The 19911-nt window shown below is 45.0% G+C and overlaps 1 protein-coding gene across 2 annotated transcripts in view; it reads left to right on the forward strand.

Moving 5' to 3' along the window:
- The window catches only part of SHQ1 (SHQ1, H/ACA ribonucleoprotein assembly factor), a 95452-nt gene that overhangs the window by 49417 nt on the left and 26124 nt on the right, over window positions 1-19911 (forward strand). For both annotated transcript variants that reach the window (XM_058678585.1, XM_058678586.1), the window contains one exon: window positions 9180-9300. In XM_058678585.1, the coding sequence (XP_058534568.1) occupies window positions 9180-9300 (121 nt within the window). The remainder of the gene's footprint in view (window positions 1-9179; window positions 9301-19911) is intronic.

Raw genomic sequence — 19911 nt, forward strand, 5'->3', positions numbered from 1 at the left:
ACAGCTGTTGTGTGGTTCAATGGGCGCTGAGACCTAGCCTAGCCCATCCTACACTCACTCTGGCTCTTGTGTGCACCAGTGGGTGCTGGAGTCTAGCCCAGTCTGGCACACCCCAAACCTAGTCCACACTCATGCCGAGGTATTCTGCATTCACGTCCAGCCCAGTTCTCCACCTGCATTCTGGCTCTTGTACTCACTAGTGGGAACCACAGCCCAGCCAGGGTGTGCCCTTAGCTCCCCTACCAGCCACAGATCTTGCAGATGCCAGTGGTTGCTGTGACCCAGCCTGGCATGGCCTAACCCCTGTATTGGCCTTTGTCATCAGATGCTCCGGCTTGGCCTGACCTGGCCCATCGCCAATCCCAGCTGTCACGGATGAGTACTGCAGTCTCGCCCTGTCCAGTCTGCTGCAATCCCTGGCTTTCATGCAGAGTGATAGAAATGGTAGTTTTGCCTGGCATGGCCTGTACTACATCCTGACTCCTGCACATACCAACGTGCTACTGTTTGCCCTGGCCCTGCCCAGCCCACCCCCTCACCCCACAAACCAACCCACACACTTGCTGACAAGTGGAGCAGCCTCTCCTGGCCTGACCTACAGCGAGGCCTGAATCGCGTGCTCACTAACGGGGGCTCCATCCCAGCAGTGGAGTTCCACACCAGGCCTAGTCCCAGACTCAGATCTGACCTGCGCAGGTGGGTGTTGGCACCTTACCCAGCACGATCTGTCCCCCAGTGTTGGTCTTTGTGTGTGCTGGTGGGTATTGATTGCTTCCTGGCCTGCCCTATACTCTATTCTCAGGTGTGTCTGTGGGTTCTGCAGACTGGACCAGCCTTGCCTGTTCCCAAAACAATACCCATAAGTGTTGTTGAATTCCATGGTCATGCCTTGCTCAGCCCATCACCTCCCCCAGGTCTTGAGCAAACCAGTGGATATGCAGTTCCGCAGGGGTGAGTACACATATACCCCACAGAATCTATCCCAGACCTGATCCTCTTGCGTGCTGGTTAGTGTCATGACCCAGCTGAACCTTAACCATCCCGTTCTGACACTAACTGGCTGGTACTGTGATTTAGCCTTGCCAGGTAGGCCCCCCAGCCCTAGCTTTCATGTGTGCCAGTGGGTGGTGGTCAGTAGTGTTTGAAGCTAACTAGACCAGCTCAGGTCTGCCATGTGGGTGGATGCATTGGTCTGACCCAGAAAGATTCTCCAGCTTCCTTCCTCCAAACAGCTTGGTCTCAGCCCCCTTGCTTACGTGCAAAAACAGTGCCTGGTCGGTAAAAGTTCCCCAGATGTGTTCCTCACCTGCAACATACTCGCTCAGAGGTTTTCCCTTCTTTACAGCCCCATACTCCCTTCCCTGAGCAATCAACAGCCTCTGTGCCTGGGAACGCATGGGTTCCCCAGCCCGGTCTTCCCAAACACAGTTTTCCAGTACGGTGGTGTGCTGGCTTGACACTCTGCCTGCCCACCAGGGACCCAGAGTCATAATTGGGTCCCTAGACCCAGTCCTCTGGCCTTGTGCCGGCCTGGGATCTCACCTTTCTGCCCACCTAAGACCCAAGCATGTTCACAGTTCCCCAAGCCCTACAGTGCACCAGCAGATAACGCCAGCAGGCTCTCTGCTCATCCCTGCCCCAAAGCTGGGATCAAGTGCAGAAATGCCCAGGCTTGCTGTGCCTGCCTGGACTTGAGCCCCCAGCTCCCTGCACACCCCTGCTGGAGCTATCCCCCAGATAGCCTACAAACCTACACCCCTAAATCCCCACGAGTCCACCCACACTGGCAGAAACCAGGCACTCACACCAGCCAATCTTGTATTTATTGGAGCACGGCCGTGTGCCTTGATTCAGTATCTGTGGCTGCTTTTGTCACACAGTGGCAGAGTAAGTAAGTACAACAGAGTGTATGGCCCCAAAGCCAAAATATTTACTTTCTGGTTCTTTGCAGAAAAACCCACTGTGCTGCCTTAGGTACACACTCAAGGTGGGAGGGGAGCCCTTTCATGGTGGGCTGAGGTCTTTGGCTGCCTTCCATCCCAAACAGTGCCCGTGTTGAAGTGGAGCGTGTGGGCTGTTTTCTCGTTCCTCCCCACAGGGGTCCATGTTGCTGACCCAGCAGGTTCATGCTGGAGCTGGCCCCTGTGTGTTACAGGAAGCAGACTGAGAGGCTCTCGTGACCAGTGGGTAGATGAGCAAAGATGGCAGGGTTAGGACAGTCAGAAGTAGTGGGTGAGGCTTGTGTGGACTCGAAGGGTACAGGATTTATATATGGCCTGCTGTTGCCTTGTGAGCAAGTGACCTTGCCAGTTTGGGCCACTTTAAGAAGTAGCAAGTAATGAGCTCTAATATAAACACCTATTAAAGTTTCAATGTGGATAACGAAGTGAAAGATTTTTTTGATAACCTGTAAGAGTCACAGCGTGTCTGGGAGACCAAGTCGCCTGGGGTGGGCCCCCGTTTTCAGTGTGTGCCCCAAAGCAAGCTAAGGACCAGCCAGTCTGGCTCCCACCGTGGTCCTGCCCAGCTGTAGCCGTGGTGTGAGCTTGAGTGTGTGTCCTCCTTCAGCCCCCTCTGAGTCTCTGGCCTGGCTGGGTTGTGTGACTAGGCCAGGGAAGGAGGCAGGGACCTGCATCCTCCTGTGTGTACTGGCCACCCTCATTGTTCTTGTCAGCCAGCACCTGCTGAGGCCTAGGATCCCAGTTCCACTAGTCCCACACCTTGCTGTGACCCAGAGGTTGCCTGTGAGTCGGGGTGGGGGTGGGAGTAGAAAGGGAGCAGCAACAGCCCTAGGAAGTGGGGCATGATAGTAGTTGGAAAGAATGTGGAAGAGGGTATGTCCTCTTCCCCAGCCTGCTTGTATGCTCCTCGTCTCTTTGAGTTAGCTGGTGATTCTTAAGAATCTGCTTCTCTTTCCCCTGTGGGTACAGGTTCTGAAGTGGTGACTCCCAAGGAAGCTAGCCGAGAAGTGGCTCCCGAAGCAGGCCCAGTGTGGACTGTAGGTGTAACAGTTCCCCTGGCTGCCATGTTCCCTCTGTGCAGAAGCCCCCCATGAACTGTGCAAGATTATCCTTGTGTGGCTTTTTAATGACCCTCTCTTAGCCTGTTAGAGTTGGGGACCAGGATTCTAAGATCTTAATTCCACAAGCCAAATTTGGCTTCCTGTAAGTCAAATTTAATCCTATCTCTAAGTTGTATTTACTGACCGGTGGGTGGTTAAGTGTGCAGAAACATGACCCAGTCCTCCTGGATGTGCATCACGTAAGCAAGCATTCCCTCTGGGGGGCTGACGGTGTTGGCGGGGTCAGTCTCTGCTTTCTCCTTGACATTCTCATCAGTGTCTCAGATCACCGGGTGCGGGGGGGCTCGTTTATGGTGGGGCTGGGCTGCTTTTCCTTTTAATGAGTCATTTGCAGGAGCCACGCATTTTTCTTCCTGCACTCTCTTTTCTGACCTCATGCTTGGTTTTAGTTTTCCCAATTTGAGACTAAACCAGTTCCAAAAAAGTAGTCATAACTCTTAATATTAAGTAGTACCTATTGGAAAAAATAAATACAGTAACCTGAATTAAAGCGATATTTTTCTAATTTAGTATTGAGATACATAATGTGTCCTTAAGGTAGAATAATTGAATTATAGTTTTAGCTGAGCATTATGAAGTTTTTGATGCTCGCTTATTTTTTTAATCATGCTCAGATGCAGTTGTTTCAAGAATTTTTACTCACGTACCTTTTTTTTAAAATGTAGATATATATTTTTAATTTAAAAGACAGATGAACAGAAATACCAAGAGGGAAGAGAGCTGTCCCATGTGCTGGTTCACTCTCCGGATGGCCACAGTGGCTGTAGCTGAGTCTGCCCTAAGCCAGGGGCCTGGAGCTTCCTCTGGCTCTCTCATGTTGAGTTCAGGAGTCCAAGGACTTGGGTCATCTTCTGCTGTTTTTCCAGGAGCGTTGTCAGGGAGCTAGATGGGAAGTGGAGCAGCCAGGATGTGAACCAGTGCTCATATGGAATGCCACTACTGCAGACAGTGGCCTAGTGTACTGTGCACAGTGCTTGCTCCTGTCCTTATATCTTAAACTTCCTAACTATTCTACTTTTCTGCCTTACTGTACAGAAAGGAGTTTAAAAACTTACTTTCCTTTTACTTGCAAGATAGACAAGGGAGAGAAACACAAGTTTTGTTTTTTCAGGTTCATTTGCAAGGCTGAGTTCCAGAGAGGATGTAGATCTGTGCTCTGATTTACTCCCCAGATGGATCCAATGGCTGACCTAGGCTGAAGCCGGGAGCCTGGGTCTTCCGCACGGGTGGCTAAGGCCCGAGTACCTGGCACACCCTCTGCTGCTTTCCTAGTTAGACACGTTGGATGCCCACCTTGAGAATTTTTTGCGTAACTTGGATACCTCAGTCTTAACTGTATAAACAGGTTGACATTAGGCGAGTTAGCATTATATGATTTTTATGCTATCTGGCTATGTGTTGTTAAGTGACTTGAGGAGGATGAATTTCATGTCAAACCCCTCCTTCTACACTAGCACATGAAAGAGATTGTCAGAGCAGAAAAGGCAAAAAGCAGTTCTGGGTGAAATTCTTTACTTGAACTTTGGGTGTTATGGTGAGGTAGGAAATCTGGCCCAGCCATGATACTTTCTTATCAGGAACTAGCTATAATAAGGGGAAAGGGGTGGAGTGGTGGTGGTGCTGGCTAATCCTCTACTTGTGGTGCTGGCATCTCATGGACAGCAGTTTGCATCCCAGATGCTCCACTTCTGATCCAGTTCCCTGCTAATGGCCAGGGAAAGCAACGGAGGATGGCCTAAGTGCTTGGGCTCCTGCATCCAGGTGGGAAACCTAAAAGAAGCTCCTGGCTCCCAGCTTTGGACCAGCCCAGCTCTGGGGAGTGAACTGGCCAGTAGAAGATCTTTCTCTGTGTAAATTGTAACTCTGACTTTCAAGTAAAATAAATAAACCTTCAAAGAAAGAAAGAATAAACAAATTAAAGACTACCAACTGATCACAACACAGAAACTTGAATTTAGTGTGCAAAATCATATAGCTGTTAAAAGTAGTGGATGAGTTGGGAGCCCCACGCGGTAGCCTATTGGCTCAAGTCCTTGCCTTGATGTGCTGGGATCTCATACAGTCGCCGGTTCTAATCCTGGCAGCTCCACTTCCCATCCAACACTCTGCTTGTGGCCTGGAAAAGCAGTAGAGTATGACCCGAAGCCCTGGGACCCTGCACCTGTATGGGAGACCCACAAGGAGTCCCTAGCTCCTGGCTTTGGATTTGTTCAGCTCCAGCCATTGCAGCCCATTTGGGGAGTGAATTGGCAAATATAAGCTCTATCTCTGTTTGCCTTTCCACTTCTAATAATAGAAAAAAAAAGTAGTGTCCCCTTCTGTGTGGTAGATCACAATAGCCACTGATGAATATTGACATTGTATTGCATGCAGCTGATAGTCAGGGCTCCTTGCTGTCAGATCCTGGCTGTGCTTTGTGGCTGTTATCTGGGGCAGCTCCTTCATGTCCATGAGCCTCGGCTTCCTGCTATATGAAACAAGGAGGCAGGAACCTAACTTAGAGGGTTAAGGATGTAGTGTATATGTATGAAGCACCTGGTGCGGGGCCTATGGGGTTCTACTACCAAATGTCATAAGTGTGCCGGGCAGGATGGGGGGGGGGTCCCAGGCCAGTGCGGAGGAGAGCTGGAGCTCTGTTCTCAGAGTTGGATGGCAAATTGGGGCTTGTTCTGAGGTTCTGCATTCCATTTGCAAAATGTATGTTTGTTTTGTGTTAATTTTGCTTGTGACTGTGGATAATACATGCAAATTTAATAAGATGTTTTTTTAATTACTAAAAGGATATAAGTTTCTACTTAAGATAGTAATGCATGCTTGAAGTCTGTTTCCTGGAACATCAGAAATGCAAGAGCTTAAATGGCATCTGAGGAGAAAGCAGTTACGTGGACAGAGCAGCTTTCTTCTTTGAAGATTTATTTATCTTTATTTGAAAGACTTACAGGGAGTGAAAGCGAGGCAGAGAAACTCAGGAAATAATGCTAAATTTAACCTATCTGTCAGGAACTTTATTCTCTTCTCATACAGGGCCTGATATTGAAGTAAAATTATTCCACTTTGGTATTCTGAGTTTTGATGAATTTGACACGATTTTTCTGGGCCATCCTTCTTTTTATGATTGAATGACCTGTGCAAATGAGGTTTAAAGTAATTCGTCAGATACTCCTTTAGACAAGAGAGCCTCATCAGAATCTTGCTTTTGTAACCAGGTATCTGTTAAGTTATAATTTCAAAATTGTGGTGATGTGGATGTTTCAGATGGCTTTCCAGGTCAAGACCAAGCAGTGGGTAGAGTGTTTGTTGAAGCTGTTGTGACACAGCTTGAGGCGCCTGCGTCGCCTGTCACAGCGTCTGGGTCCGTGGTCAGCTCTGCTTTTGATTCCAGCATCCCGATCATGTACGCCCCAGGAGGCAGCTGGTCAGCAGGTGATGAGCCCAGTTCTTGTGTTCTTGCCACATGTGTGGGAAACCCACATCTAGTCTGAGCTCCTGGCCCAGCCCAAGCTGCTAGGAGCATCTGTCTCGCTGCCTTGCAGATGAATGAAAACAATAAGAATGTAAAATAAATAAGTAAATGGAGCAATAGAAAATAAGCAAGTACATTTAAGTAATTGTTAAAAAAAATAATAAAGGGCTACATGGTGTTTCCTTCAGGTATCTTAAATGATGGAGTCTTTTTCGTTTCTTTCTCCCCCCAACCCCCAGAAAGCCACAGCCACCTAGCAGTTGCTAGGTGACAAGTTTTCTGTTTGTTTGTTTTGGGTTTTTGTTTTGTTTTGTTTTGTTTTTAAATTAATTCCTCCATGGCCCCAGCAGCGTGGTCTAGTGGCTAAAGTCCTCACCTTGTACGCACCGGAATTCCATATGGGCTCCGGTTCTAATCCCGGCAGCTCCACTTCCCATCCAGCTCCCTGCCTGTGGCCTGGGGAAGCAGTCGAGGACGGCCCAACGCCTTGGGACCCTGCACCCGCGTGGGAGACCTGGAAGAGGTTCCAGGTTCCCGGCTTCGGATCGGCGCGCACCGGCCATTGCGGCTCACTTGGGGAGTGAATCATCGGACGGAAGATCTTCCTCTCTGTCTCTCCTCCTCTGTGTATATCTGGCTGTAATAAAAATGAATAAATCTTTAAAAAAAATAAATAAATAAAATGCAATTAATGGCTTTCAATGGACAGATTTGCTTCAAAACAACCCATGCCTATGTTTTGTCTAGTTTTCCTTTTGTGATTTGTCCTCATTTAAAATCACCTGTGTAATCTTAATGTCTCAGTTTTGGCAAGAATACCAGCCAAAGTAGAGGAAACTACCTTATTTATGTTCTGGTTTTGATCCGTAACTCATTTGTAATTGGAGTAATTCTCTTCCCACCTCGTGACAAGAAGCTGAGGTATTGGACTCAAGTACTACATTTAACTCCTTTTGAAACCAAAACTAATCTTTAAACCCAAAGGTGTAGTAGTGATTTAATACAGGATGACAAACACCGAATGTGTAATATTCTAAGTGGATTGTGCTAGCAATTTGGAAACAGGATGTTATTATTTTGTGCTGAAGCCGATCTGTTTTAGCATGACTACATTGTGTTTTCTTCCTTTGCTGACTGAAATAAATGACTGGTGGTTTGCTAACTTTACTATATGGGTTGGCTGGTTTTTATTAATAATTATTTAGGGTACCATAAGATCTGCAAGTGCAAAAGATATTCTACCAGCAATGCATTTTATAATCATTTCTATGAAATGTCTTGTTTAATCAGATAAGCTACTAAGTGAACTGGTCCCTTCATTTGTATTTGGTAGCCTACTGGACAGCAACTGTGCCTGGTGCACCACTGGCTTTTGATAAATACCCATTGGTTAAATCCCCTGCTAAAAAAAATTAAAAATAAATAAATAAAAATAAACAAATAAACAAAAAAGTTGTGGGAGGTGCAGAAGAAGCTTCAGGCTCCTGGCTTGAGCTTGTCCCAGGAGCCCTGGGCATTAAGGCCATTAGGACCAGAAGATGGGACACATTCTCTCTCTTTCTCTCCCTCCCTCCTACTCCTCCTCTCCCCCTTTCTTTCTCTTTGTCTCTAGTTCTGCCTTGTCCTCTCTGTAACTACAAACAAACAAATCTTTAAAACAAAGTTATTTTGATTGGATTAGATCAGTGTAGCAGCTGGGAAGAGTAATTGAGCAAGACTTGGAAACTTGATGGTGTTTTACAAAGAATTTTTCTTAGCTTATATCTGAGGTAGTGTGCTATTATATTTTGGTTATCAGTGTGACTTTTCTGTTACAGTGGGCAAAAATGTTAGTAATTGGATACTTCTTTGACAAAAGATGTGGACTAAGAAACAAATTCTAAAGTTAAAATAAAGGGCCTGGCGTGAGGGCTCCAGTGGTTAAATCCTTGCCTTGCATGTGCCAGGATACCGTATGAGTGCTGGTTTGTGTCCGGCTGCTCCACTTCCCATCCAGCTCCCTGCTTGTGACCTGGGAAAGCAGTCGAGGATGGCCCAAAGCCTTGGGACCCTGCACCTGTGTGGGAGTCCCAGAAGAAACTCCTGGCTCCTGGCTTTGGATTGGCTCAGTTCTGCTCATTGCAGCCACTTGGGGATTGAATCATCGGACAGAAGATGTTTGCTTCTATCTCTGTAAATCTACTTTTCCAGTAAAAACAAACACATCTTTTATTTAAAAAAATTAAAATGTAGCTTTGCATGTTATTTTGAGAACTTGAATTAGAAGAACATTATCTGGTTAAAATGATGACGTCTTAAGTATTCATTTAATTTGGGAAAATTTTCCTGTCCATTTTTTAATTGATCTAGTTGTGTTTCATAGCATTTTTATGGTAACCAAAATTTTATATTAGCTATGATTAATCAACCAACAATAGAGTATAACGCTTACTCATAATTTTAAAAAAATAAGGGGTTCAGACTTAACGGGGTTGATGTCTTTTAATGTGCTGAAGCAGTATTTAAGATGTTGTTAAAGAATGATTAAAGCTCTGAGCTGTTTTAAATAAATTACCTCTCTGTTTCTGAATTTTGCAGTTAAACATCAGATGCTTTTTTCTTAAGGGTCACTCATGTTTTTACACTCCCTTTTAGGTAAAAGTGCCATTTTAAAGTGTCTTCTGGATATCCACAAAATTTTTCGGGAAAATGATCCAGCTTACATCCTAAATGATCTCTACATCTCGGACTACTGTGTGTGGATTCAGAAAGCTAAGTAAGTTTTAGGTCATTTTTGAAGTTCTGGGTGCTCATATTGCTTGAAGTATATTCACCTCAGAGGAATAAAGTGAAATACTTTAGGGAATATGTTGTAAAATTTTTAAGATTTGTTTTCATTCTATTTGAAAGGCAAAGAGAAACATCTACTGGCTTACTGGCCAAAAGCTGCATTGGCCAGAGCTGGGTCAGGCCCGAGCCCAGGACCACTCAGCCCATGTCTCCCATGTGAGTGACAGGTACCCAAGCAATTATCTCCTGCCTCCAAGTTGGTGTCTTAGCAGAAAGCTGAAACTGACCAGGCACTGTGATAATAGGATGCCAGCATCCCAAGCAGAAGCTTAACTGCTGTACCAAATGCCTGCTCTAGGTATAACTTTTATTTATTTTTTACAGATGTATTTACTGATTTAGTAGTCAGAATTACAGAGAGAAGAAAAGACAGAGAAAGAGATCTTCCATCTGATGCTGGTTCACTCACCTGATGACCCAGAGTGCTCAAGCCATTTACAGGAGCCAGGAGCTTCTTCCACGTCTTCCCCGATAGTAGCAGGGACTCTAACACTTGGGTCACCTTCCTCTGTTTCCCTAGGAGCTTAATAGGGAGCTAGGTTAGAAGTGGAGCAGCTGGCGCTCAAACTGTTGTCCCTCTGGGATGCTACTCACTGCATTGCTGAGCTAAAGTACAAATTTTAACAAAGGAAAAACCTACATAGCTCCTGAACAGTTAAAAAGTACTGAATTAACATAAAAGGTTTGGTTCATTTGCTTAGGAAAGGAAGTGCAGGTAACAAAAAAATGTATTGGAAAAAAAATAGTGTTAATAGAGTTTATAGAATAAACATTAAAATAATTATAGGGCCAGCTTGCAGCACTGCCATTCCTTATGGAGTGCCAGTTCAAGTCCTGGTTGCTCCGCTTCTGATCCAGCTGCCTGTCTGTGCACCTGGGAAGGCAACAGAAGATGACCCAGGCCCTGAGCCCCCTGTCGCCCACGTGGGAGATCAAGATGGAATTTATGGCTCCTGGCTTCATCCTGGCTCAGCACTGGCTCTTGTGGCCATTTGCAGAGTGAGCCAGTAGTGAAAGATCCTGTTCCCCAGCCCCTAGCCCATTGATCTGCCTTTTTTTTTTTATTAATTAATTTAAAAAGAGAGTGTGAATATTCATTTCATTTCATCTCATGTTTTAAGGCTAGGGATATGAGTTGTTATCTGCTGTTGGCCCAAGTATATATTCACATTTGAACATGCAAACATGGTAGGATTCAGACCTCATGCAAAATGAGAGGTGGCATTCATTGGCTAACTACTAGCTTCCAGAATTCAGAGTATGAAGGCTCAAACCTTCAGAGGCTGAACATCGAAGAGTGTGCAAGGCCCTGGTACATAAGATATTCAGAAAGTGCTTGCCGTTGCTGCAGTCAAGGAAATCCGGTAGATGAACATGTCAATTTAAAGGTACAGTGAAGTTTTGATTTGGAAGAAGTTTTAAAGCTCTGACTTGTACCAGATGTGACCAGATTTATCCATTTCAGTGGCAGGGGGCTGTTAATAGAGAACATAAAGAAAGCTCTTGATTGGAATGACTTCTAGGTGCTGTGGAAAGTGTTGACACAGTATTAATCATGACTAGAGAGGGGGAATTGTGTTGTTTTTCCTATTCCTGTAATTGGTAAATGAAATATCTCAATGCCTATTATGAATGAGCCATTATATAAAATTTCTTTTTGATTTTCGTTCCTGGGGAAGCAATTATGTTGCAGAGTACAATATGGGAAAATAAAACTTGAGGCTATGCCTGTTGTATGGGAAACAGCTTACGGATTGCGTAAGATAATGCCTAATAGCATACAGCAGGTGGTGTCAGCGTTTGTGTTGGGAATCTGGGTTTCGCCAGACAGAAAATTGAATCTTTAACCCCCGAGGTCATAATGGCATGTCATCACTTCATTTGATCCCCGTGCTAATTGAGGTTATCCAATACTCTGCTGCCATAGCCCATTTCTACTTTCATTTTCATAGTAAAATTAAATTGAAATAATCTATCTGTGTGAGTTTTGTTTTTGCTCTTTAAAGGAGGTAATGAGTATTGAGGTTCTCGCCAGGTTCCCATTTCCTGGAGTATCTGTTCGCTCCTGACATTGCTGTTAACCAGAGCAGAGATTAGATTGCATCAGAGTGGAAGGAAAGAGGCTCTCGGGTTGATGTGGGGCTTCTCGCGTTCTTCCTTCTTAAACTTTTTTTTTCTTGGTTTTAAGTTATGGGAAAATAAAATGGAATTCCTAGGTTCTTTGTGATTGTTGTGATAGTCATTTTTGTTAGGATATAATGCACTGGAAAGTGAGGAGTGAAAAACTAGCAGACTCTTTAAGTTACTCAGTGAAACTTTTTTTTAGCCTCACTGCTTTGACTGTCTAAGCAGCATTGTTTTCACCTTATGTGTTAACTCTAGGCGAATTATTTTTTATGCTCCTTTGAAATAAAATGCTTGTGGGCTCAGTATGATATCCAAGTGGCTAAATCCTCTCTTCGCCTTGCATGTGCCAGGATCCCATGTTGATGTTGGTTCATGTCCCAGCAGCCCCGCTTCCTGTCCAGCTCCCTGCTTGTGGCCTGGGAAAGCAGTCAAGGGTGGCCCAAAGCCTTGGGACCCTGTACCTCCATGGGAGACCCGGAGGAGGCTCCTGGCTTCAGATCAGCTTTGAGTTGGCTCAGCTCCAGGTGTTACAGTCACTTGGGGAATGAACCAGCAGATGGAAGATCTTTCTCTCTGTCTCTCCTTCTCAGACTTTCCAATAAAAAAATATATGGATATATCAGTATATCTGACTTTCCAATAAAAAAATAAAAATAATCTTAAAATAAAATGAAAGAGCACATTTGCTCATGTACCTAGCGTCTGTCAGGATTCCTGCTTCTGCCCTCAACGTTCCCAGCACAGTGTGGCCCAGCTGTCCTGTATCACCTGGTCTCTGATCCTTCCTTGTGTGTGCTCATAAATAAATCTTCAGATACACACACACACACACACACATCCCCTGAAGCTTCTGAATTTGTATTGTAAATTGCAGACTCTGCAGATCGTTTTTCTGAGCAAGAGTGCTTCCTACTCTCTCCGCGAGCGTCACTGAAGGTGTCAGCGCTTCAGTGGCAGATATTTCCTGTTACAGCACAAGGAAGTGATTTGCTGGAGGTTATGGCTTAGACGAGATGGGTGTGTGATAGTGTTGGGTCTTCTGGCTCTGGATTTCACATTTATCCAGGTATGCCACCTGCACAGCCAGATGTATTCACCCGTGGGTCATAGAAGGAAAAAAAGAGGGAGAGAGAGAACCTCATTCAGACAGAACCTTTCTGTAGGAAGGGAATTGAGTGACTCATGTGACTTTCTGTGCACTTGGTTGGGAACTCACGACACTGTAGAGCACTCTAGCTACACATCCTCTTCACCTCTCCAAGGTCAAGGTTCATATGAGTGAAGACCTGCCTGGACTCCTCTCAGCTCATTGTGAGCACATGAATTTTATAAGAATTTAAGTACCCGTTAGAACCAATGAAAGGAGTATATTTTCATTACTTTAAAAAAAAGGTAACACTTCAAAAATACTAGTTAGGCTGCAAGTGTTAGCCCACATTCCCTGTGGGAGCACCTCAGTTTGATTCCTGGCTCTGGCTTCTTATTTGAGCTTCCTGCGCACCTGGAGAGGCAATCCTGATGGCTGCAGTCACTGTGGTCCTGCCACTCATGTGGGAGACTTGGCTCTGGGGACTGTAGGCCTTTGGGGACTGAACCACTAGGGCAGGAAGGGGCCCTCTGTCTCATGTCTTGCTCTTGATATCTCTCACTCTCATTCTCTCCTCCCTGCCATCAGTCCACCCTTGGTAATAATTGGCTCTGACTTATTTTTATTGAAATTCTTAGCTACATTCGGTGTAAGAGTTCCTTCTTTTTTATTTTTCCCTAGTGGAGAGCTCTCGTTGGTAACAGTGATAGTTCTGGTCCTCTGAAGGTTTAGCTGGTATGGAAAAGAATGAACTGGAATATGTTCTAGCTCTGCTTCTCATTGTCCATGAGATCTTAGCAAGCCACTGCATTGCTTTGTCTAACGCACTTGGTATTAGTATTTTAACACTTCCTCTGGTTATTTCCTAATGCATTTTTAAACCAGTATAAATAATACTACACATTGTCATTTTTTAAACTTTTTTTTACTATAATAGTGCTCTATAAATCATTTCCCCTTATAATAGCCATTATATGTATTTTTCAGTATATTTTACTCTTCATTGTAAAAGTGACATATGCCTTTATAACAGTAGAAAGTCCTGTTAAAACTGTATGGTTTTGATGGATGGTGTGTTTTGAAATGACAAGAGATCATGTAGGGTATTGTTTTTGCTTCATGGAAAAAACAATTTTTTTTTTAGTGAAGCTAAAATGAAAAACCCAGGATGTCTTCAGTACAGATCTGAGTTTGTCATTAGGAGTAAAATCACACTTTTTCGAAGAATTTCTTTAGTAAGTTGTGAAGATAACAAAAAAATGTGGAAATGCTTACTGTCTGATTTAATCCAACTAATACTTGTAATGTTATTTAGTTTTGTGCTATTTTTTCAGCATATATTTCTTGCTAAATGAAATCTTATTTTGTGAACCTTTGGACACTAATGTGGAAAGTTTGTAGTAACTACAGACTTTTGATAAATGTTTAATAAATGCTGGATTCCATTTCCTCTGAGCTTAATTCAGGCTGTTTCTGCGTGTGGCTTTATACTGTGTGCATTGCTTCCTCTACGTCTGTTCTTTGGCAGCGGGTAGGGTATACTCTCTAAGAGCAGCATCGATGCCTGTATCTCTTCGTCCTGGCTCCCTGGGTCCTGGTTCATCTGTGAAAACAGAGGACCAGGCTCACCAGACATGCAGAGGTCAACGCCACATTGGAACAGTATATTTTTCAACCAGTAGTCTTCGAGTCCTCCTCTGTGCCAGATGTGAAAGAAATATTGGTGAACAAGACAACTCCATTGAAAGCCAGTCTTCTAGAGAGGAAGCAGATGAGAGGACCTGAGGAGCCGCAGGGGACTGGTCAGTGCTGGGGGACCAGCTGGGAGGAGAAATCACCCAGAGGAAGGGGGCGGGGCGGAGCAGAGAGCAGAAAGATGTCTGGCATGTGCCAGGCACAGGTGGGAGGTGGAGATAGAGAGGCGTTCAGACAGGGGCACAAAAGAACATGACCCCAGGGGCCTGAATCCCACAGAGCCTTCCCCACCTAGAGAAGTTTGGGTTTTGTCCTTCCTGGGAGAGCTCTGGGCTGTGGACTGTTTGTGGTGTAAGTGAGATGATAAAGTCCCTTTATGGAGAATGAGTTGGAAGTAGGGAGTCAGAGGAGCGGAACTGAGCCTCTGAAAGGCTAGTCCAGAGGCCTCCTAATCATGGTGGTGGCTATCCAACTGAGCCAGCACAGGGGAGGGAGACGGGAGAGGCAGGTGGGGCAGGCTTTTTTTATAGATGGAGTGGAGAAGGGAGAGAAGAGGAGAAGTGGGAGTTGTGTATTTTCCTCACGTGCTCTTGACCTGGTCGGTGTTGGCAGAGCAGTTTTGGACATATGAAGTTAGAGTGGCCAGACACATTGGAATCACTGCTTGGAAAGCTGTGCAGAGAAGATCTGGAACAGAGCAGGAGTCTGAGTTAATAACAGTGTAAAAAATGCTCTCTGGCTGCATGGTTCTGTGTTCCCCATACGAATGTAATGAGACGTGGATGCATTCCAAGCTGGGAAAATAACACCTTACAGAGGAGTAGACAAGGAAAATGTGCATGCAACATGGTGAGCAGATGTCCTGGTTGGAGCTGCGGTTGTTGGAAGGGCAAGAACGGATGGGAGGTGCTTTGTGTTTGCATCTCTCTTCATCCTTGCAGTATCCCTTCATTTTTGAGTAGGAGAGTCTTCCGTTCATCTGGAATCATGATATTTTAGTAACAATGCCAGATAAGAAGTCCTTGTTTGTTCTGTCGGTGCTGGGGACTGTCAGTCTGTGGTTACACAAGAGAAACTCAGATTTTCTCAGGGAGAATGGGGATTTATCAGGAGACTTCCAGGTCTTCTGGAACCAAGGCTCTGGGGAGTGTGGCTGGACCTTGGGAGCTCAGACTGTGGACAAGTGAGGCAGTCGCCTGTCTCTCTGTCACACTGCTTTTCCTGCCAGGCCCTGCACTCTCCACACGCGTGAAGGAGGAGGACTTCCATAGCTCTGAGTTTACAGGTCCTCTCTGTAGTGATGGGCCTGAATTCCGTGTTCATGTAACTGCAGCGGAGGAAGAATGTGGCTGGCCTGGTGTCAGTTGTCTGTTCCTGGTCCAGTTACCTTTCTCATGGGGGCGGGCAAAGGGTGGAGGTGAAGAGGTGCTTCCCAACAGGTGTGGAGCACACACCTAGCTCTGGGACCTGCTTTGTCAGTTACTGAATGCCGTTTCTCAGAAGTGTGTGTGGGGGGGGGGGGTGCGGGGTGGGTGAGGGCCTGGTATCTGGCCACATCGTGAGGATGTTGTGATTTGCCAGCAGCATTTTGAGCTGTAACTGGGGGAGAGCCATGGCACCTCTCAGAAACCATGTCATGAACGTTCATGATAAATCGACAGCACTGAAGGTGATCTGTTAGCTCCATGCATGTGAGATGCTAATCAGACCAGAACTCTAGGTGGTCTTACTTTTGTGTGGGAAGTTATTTCTCTGACAAATGGTAGAACATTAAGTGTTAGATCTGCTACTACTGATTAGCATGTAGAAATTTCAGGAAACAGTTGTGTGTAATTTTCAGCAAGTTAAACCTCCCTCGAATTGAAATTGTTCATAGTTAGTAAGGTGCTTATTCCGGCATGTCAGGTTGCTCTTTGGTTGGACTATTTATTTTTAATTAAATCCACAAGTTCACCCTAGGTGGAAGTAGGTCTTATCTCCATGAGGAAAGATTAGTCCATGCCAGTCTCCATTCACTTGAGTCCATTCAGTGTGGTTTCCTAGAGAGCGGATTTACTTAAGGGTTCTCTGCCTTATCACCAGTCATTCCGCAGAGCCCACTGGGGACTGTTGCTCTTCATTAGACTTCTCTTACAACAAGTGTGCCAATAAATCATAGGATTACAAATGTTCCTACAGCTTTAAAACTAAAATAACCCCTTGTAAAGAGGCCGGTGCTCCCTGTCATTGCAAATACTGAGAAAACTGACAAAGAAATGATATATCTGAATGTTACAATTTTTATTGCATTTTCTTTTTTTTTTTTTAATCTTCTTATCTGTAATTTCTGTCTAGCTTGTGTTTTCAGATAGATGTTTTGTTTCAGAGTCATTTAGACTTACAGAAAGTGTGCCGTGGTGGTCCCGAGTCCCCACACAGCATACACCTGCTTCCATGGTTGGCGCTTCCCGCTGGGATGGCATGTGGGTCACAGTTAGTGAGTTGGGACTGATGTCTTACTGTTAACTAAGACCTTAGATTTTTACCAGACGCGTCTTTTTATTTCAGGAAACCACGTTTTAATTGTTTCTACTAAGAACTGGAACTCAAATTAGTAATGATCAATTTTGGGGACATTTTGACTAAGCTGGTAAATGCTATTGAGAGGTGGTGAAGCACTATCAAGATATTTAGCTATCTGGGGAACATGAGACATGCAACCATTTTGACCCTCATGAATCTAGAAAACATTCTGTTCGGCATATTTGAGGAATTGTAGACATTTAGAAGCAGTCGCTCGTTTTTATGTATTTGTACACTGGGGGAGTCATGAGTGTGATACATGATAGTGACAGAGAAGGTTTATAAAGATAAATTGGGCAAGGCTTTTGTATTTTCATATTAGAAACGATGCCATTAGAGGAGAGTGCTTGGGGGAAGGACAAGCATTTCCCAAGGTAAGTGGGCCCTAAAGGTGCTCGTCCTGCGGAAGAGAGCACCAGTGGCCTTTAGCTGTGCTAGACGGGTCTCTTCTTTCTTGTGCAGTGTTAGGCTCTGGCCTTCCCAGGCCTTGCTGTTGGCTTGCAGGTGCCAGACCTTTGGGAGAGCAAGTTAAATGGTGTTTTCCTCTGCCTCGTGTTCTTGCGTATTTTTAAGTCTTTGGAGGAAACCCACAGCATCTAGCGAGCTTGGGTGGTGATTGATTAGGCAGATTTTGTGCAGCAGTGTTGTCTGCTTCCCACAGAATTTACACTGCGTTAGGGATTGTCTCCGCATCTTACTCGGTGCACAGACTTACACTGATTAATGTGGCGGGTGTGGTTATCGCACTTAGAAAGCGCTCCATTTAAGAAGAGCTTTGTCAAGAGTGTCCTTTGAATGGAGTCACAAGAAAGCTTTTTGAGAAACCTGACAACTTCAAGTACAATTTCCTTTTTCTTCTGCCTATTATGATTGAAACCCAATCCTTGTTATAACATTATTATCTCAACTGAAGCCAGCAGGGAGCTGCTGCCTTTGTGTGCGGGGTGTGAAGTCCCCTAAATAAACAGAGGATTAATTACATTCCCAGCGTGTTCCGAAGGCGATGAGATTGATTGTGATCGTTTGACTTGTCCCATTTCCTGCCCTGACTACTTTCTTGAGTAAACAGAAGCTGGGAACATAATAAAATTAGTTAGGAAGCATGTTGTCAGGCAGAAGGACTTCAGGAAAGTCCTTCCCCAGATTTTAAGTAATATTTCCAGACTTCAAGTCTTTTTTTTTTTTTTTTTACGATTTAGTTATTTTTATTGGAAAGGCAGATACGCAGAGAAGGGGAGAGACAGAGAAGATCTTCCGTCCAGTGATTCACTCCCAAGCGGCCACAATGGCCGGAGCTGAGCTGATCCAAATCCAGGAACTTCTTCCTGGTCTCTTATGTGGGTGCAGGGTCCTAAGGCTTTGGGCAGTCCTCAACTGCTTTCACAGACCACAAGGGGAGCTGGATGGGAAGCGGGGCCGCCAGGATTAGAACTGGTTCCCATAGTGGGCTCCTGGTGTGTGTGAGGCGAAGACAGTAGCCCCTAGGCTACTGCGCCGCTCCCTCAAGTCATTTTTATGATACCGTATTTTCAACAGGTTTACCCTAAATTATTCTTTACTATCCTCAATTTTTAAATCTTTCCAGAAAACTTTTCACTTCAAAAAAAAATGCTTTCAAGTGTTTAGAGAAGTTGATAAATTGCATTTTGATCAATATCAGCAGATTTCTAATTAGTATGTAGCTCTTTTCTTTTAGTGTGGTCTTTCCAAAGCCTTAAAAACTAAAGAAAATGTTAGCTGCCAAGTGCTTCTGTTGCCTTTTTCATGTAGGAGCCTAGAGTTCTGGTTAAAATGACAGGTTCTGACCTCCATGAGGCGGTTCATGTTTTCTGTTTCTCGTTTCTCTTACTGTCTTTTTCTCAGAGTGTTTTACAGTGTTCTAAAACTGTGATTACACTTTGATTCTCCAGTTTATCTGCTCTTGTGGCTTCTTAAGTGAAGTGCCCTGGACTCCAGGGAAAACAGCCTTTGGGGAGTGCAGGAAGAGTTCCCATGTACGTCCTGTCTGTGGCTTTTCAGCAAGGAGTTGAGCTTCTCTATTATTTTATGTGTAGACTAACAGATCTGATGTCTGATGGATATGGCCCGTGTATCTTTTAGTGAGAGTGTACCCAGGCAGCGCCTTGCAGGCCACTGCGCTGCGGAACAGCATCTTCAGTAGCGAGCCACATCACAGCCGTTTATCCTGAGAGTCTGAGGGGAGAGGCTGCCTGTGCAGGTAGCTAGAGGTGGAGGACAGGGACCGTTGCTGACATACGCTTGATGATTGAGGAATTCGGCTTCTGGAACGTGGGGTTCTTCCCCACTAGGTGCACTTGTTCTGGGAGGGGAAAGAAGTCTCACTTCTGAATGAGGAGAGCATGCTGTGCTTCGGGGCAGCAGCAACAGGCTGTGTCTGATGTTTGCTTTGGGGAATGTTTTTTCTTACATGTTTGTTTAAGTCATTGAAGAACAAAAGCCGGACCCGGCCTAGCAGCTAAAGTCCTCGCCTTACATGCCCGCGATCCCATATGGGTGCCAGTTCTAATCTCGGCAGCTCCACTTCCCATCCAGCTCCCTGCTTGTGGCCTGGGAAAGCAGTCGAGAATGGCCCAAAGCCTTGGGACCCTGCGCCCGCATAGGAGACCTGGAAGAGGCTCCTGGCTCCTGGCTTCAAATTGGCACAGCATCGGCCATGTGGCTTCTTGGGGAGTGGATCATTGGACGCAAGATATTTCTCTCTGTCTCTCCTCCTCTCTCTCTCTCTCTATATATATATATATATCCGATTTTGCAATAAAAAATAAATAAATCTTTAAAAACAAAAGAACAAAAGCTGACTTATTTTGAAGGGGGAAATGACATTTGAGTTGGACAGTCATGTAGGGGTATGATGAAGGTTTAATCTCTAGATACATGGCTCCCTGAGAATTAATTGTGTGATTTTGTGGTTAATTGTTGGTCCTAGGAAAAGGGATCCAGAGAAATTTTGGCTGCAAATGTCCTAAGGGACAAGGATCCTGTTCAATTTAACACCCTACCAAGTCGTAAAATGCCTTGCACTTATTATAACACTCAGTAAAATGC

This window comes from Ochotona princeps, chromosome 21 (genome assembly GCF_030435755.1).
Source record: "Ochotona princeps isolate mOchPri1 chromosome 21, mOchPri1.hap1, whole genome shotgun sequence".
NCBI classification, from domain to species: domain Eukaryota; kingdom Metazoa; phylum Chordata; class Mammalia; order Lagomorpha; family Ochotonidae; genus Ochotona; species Ochotona princeps.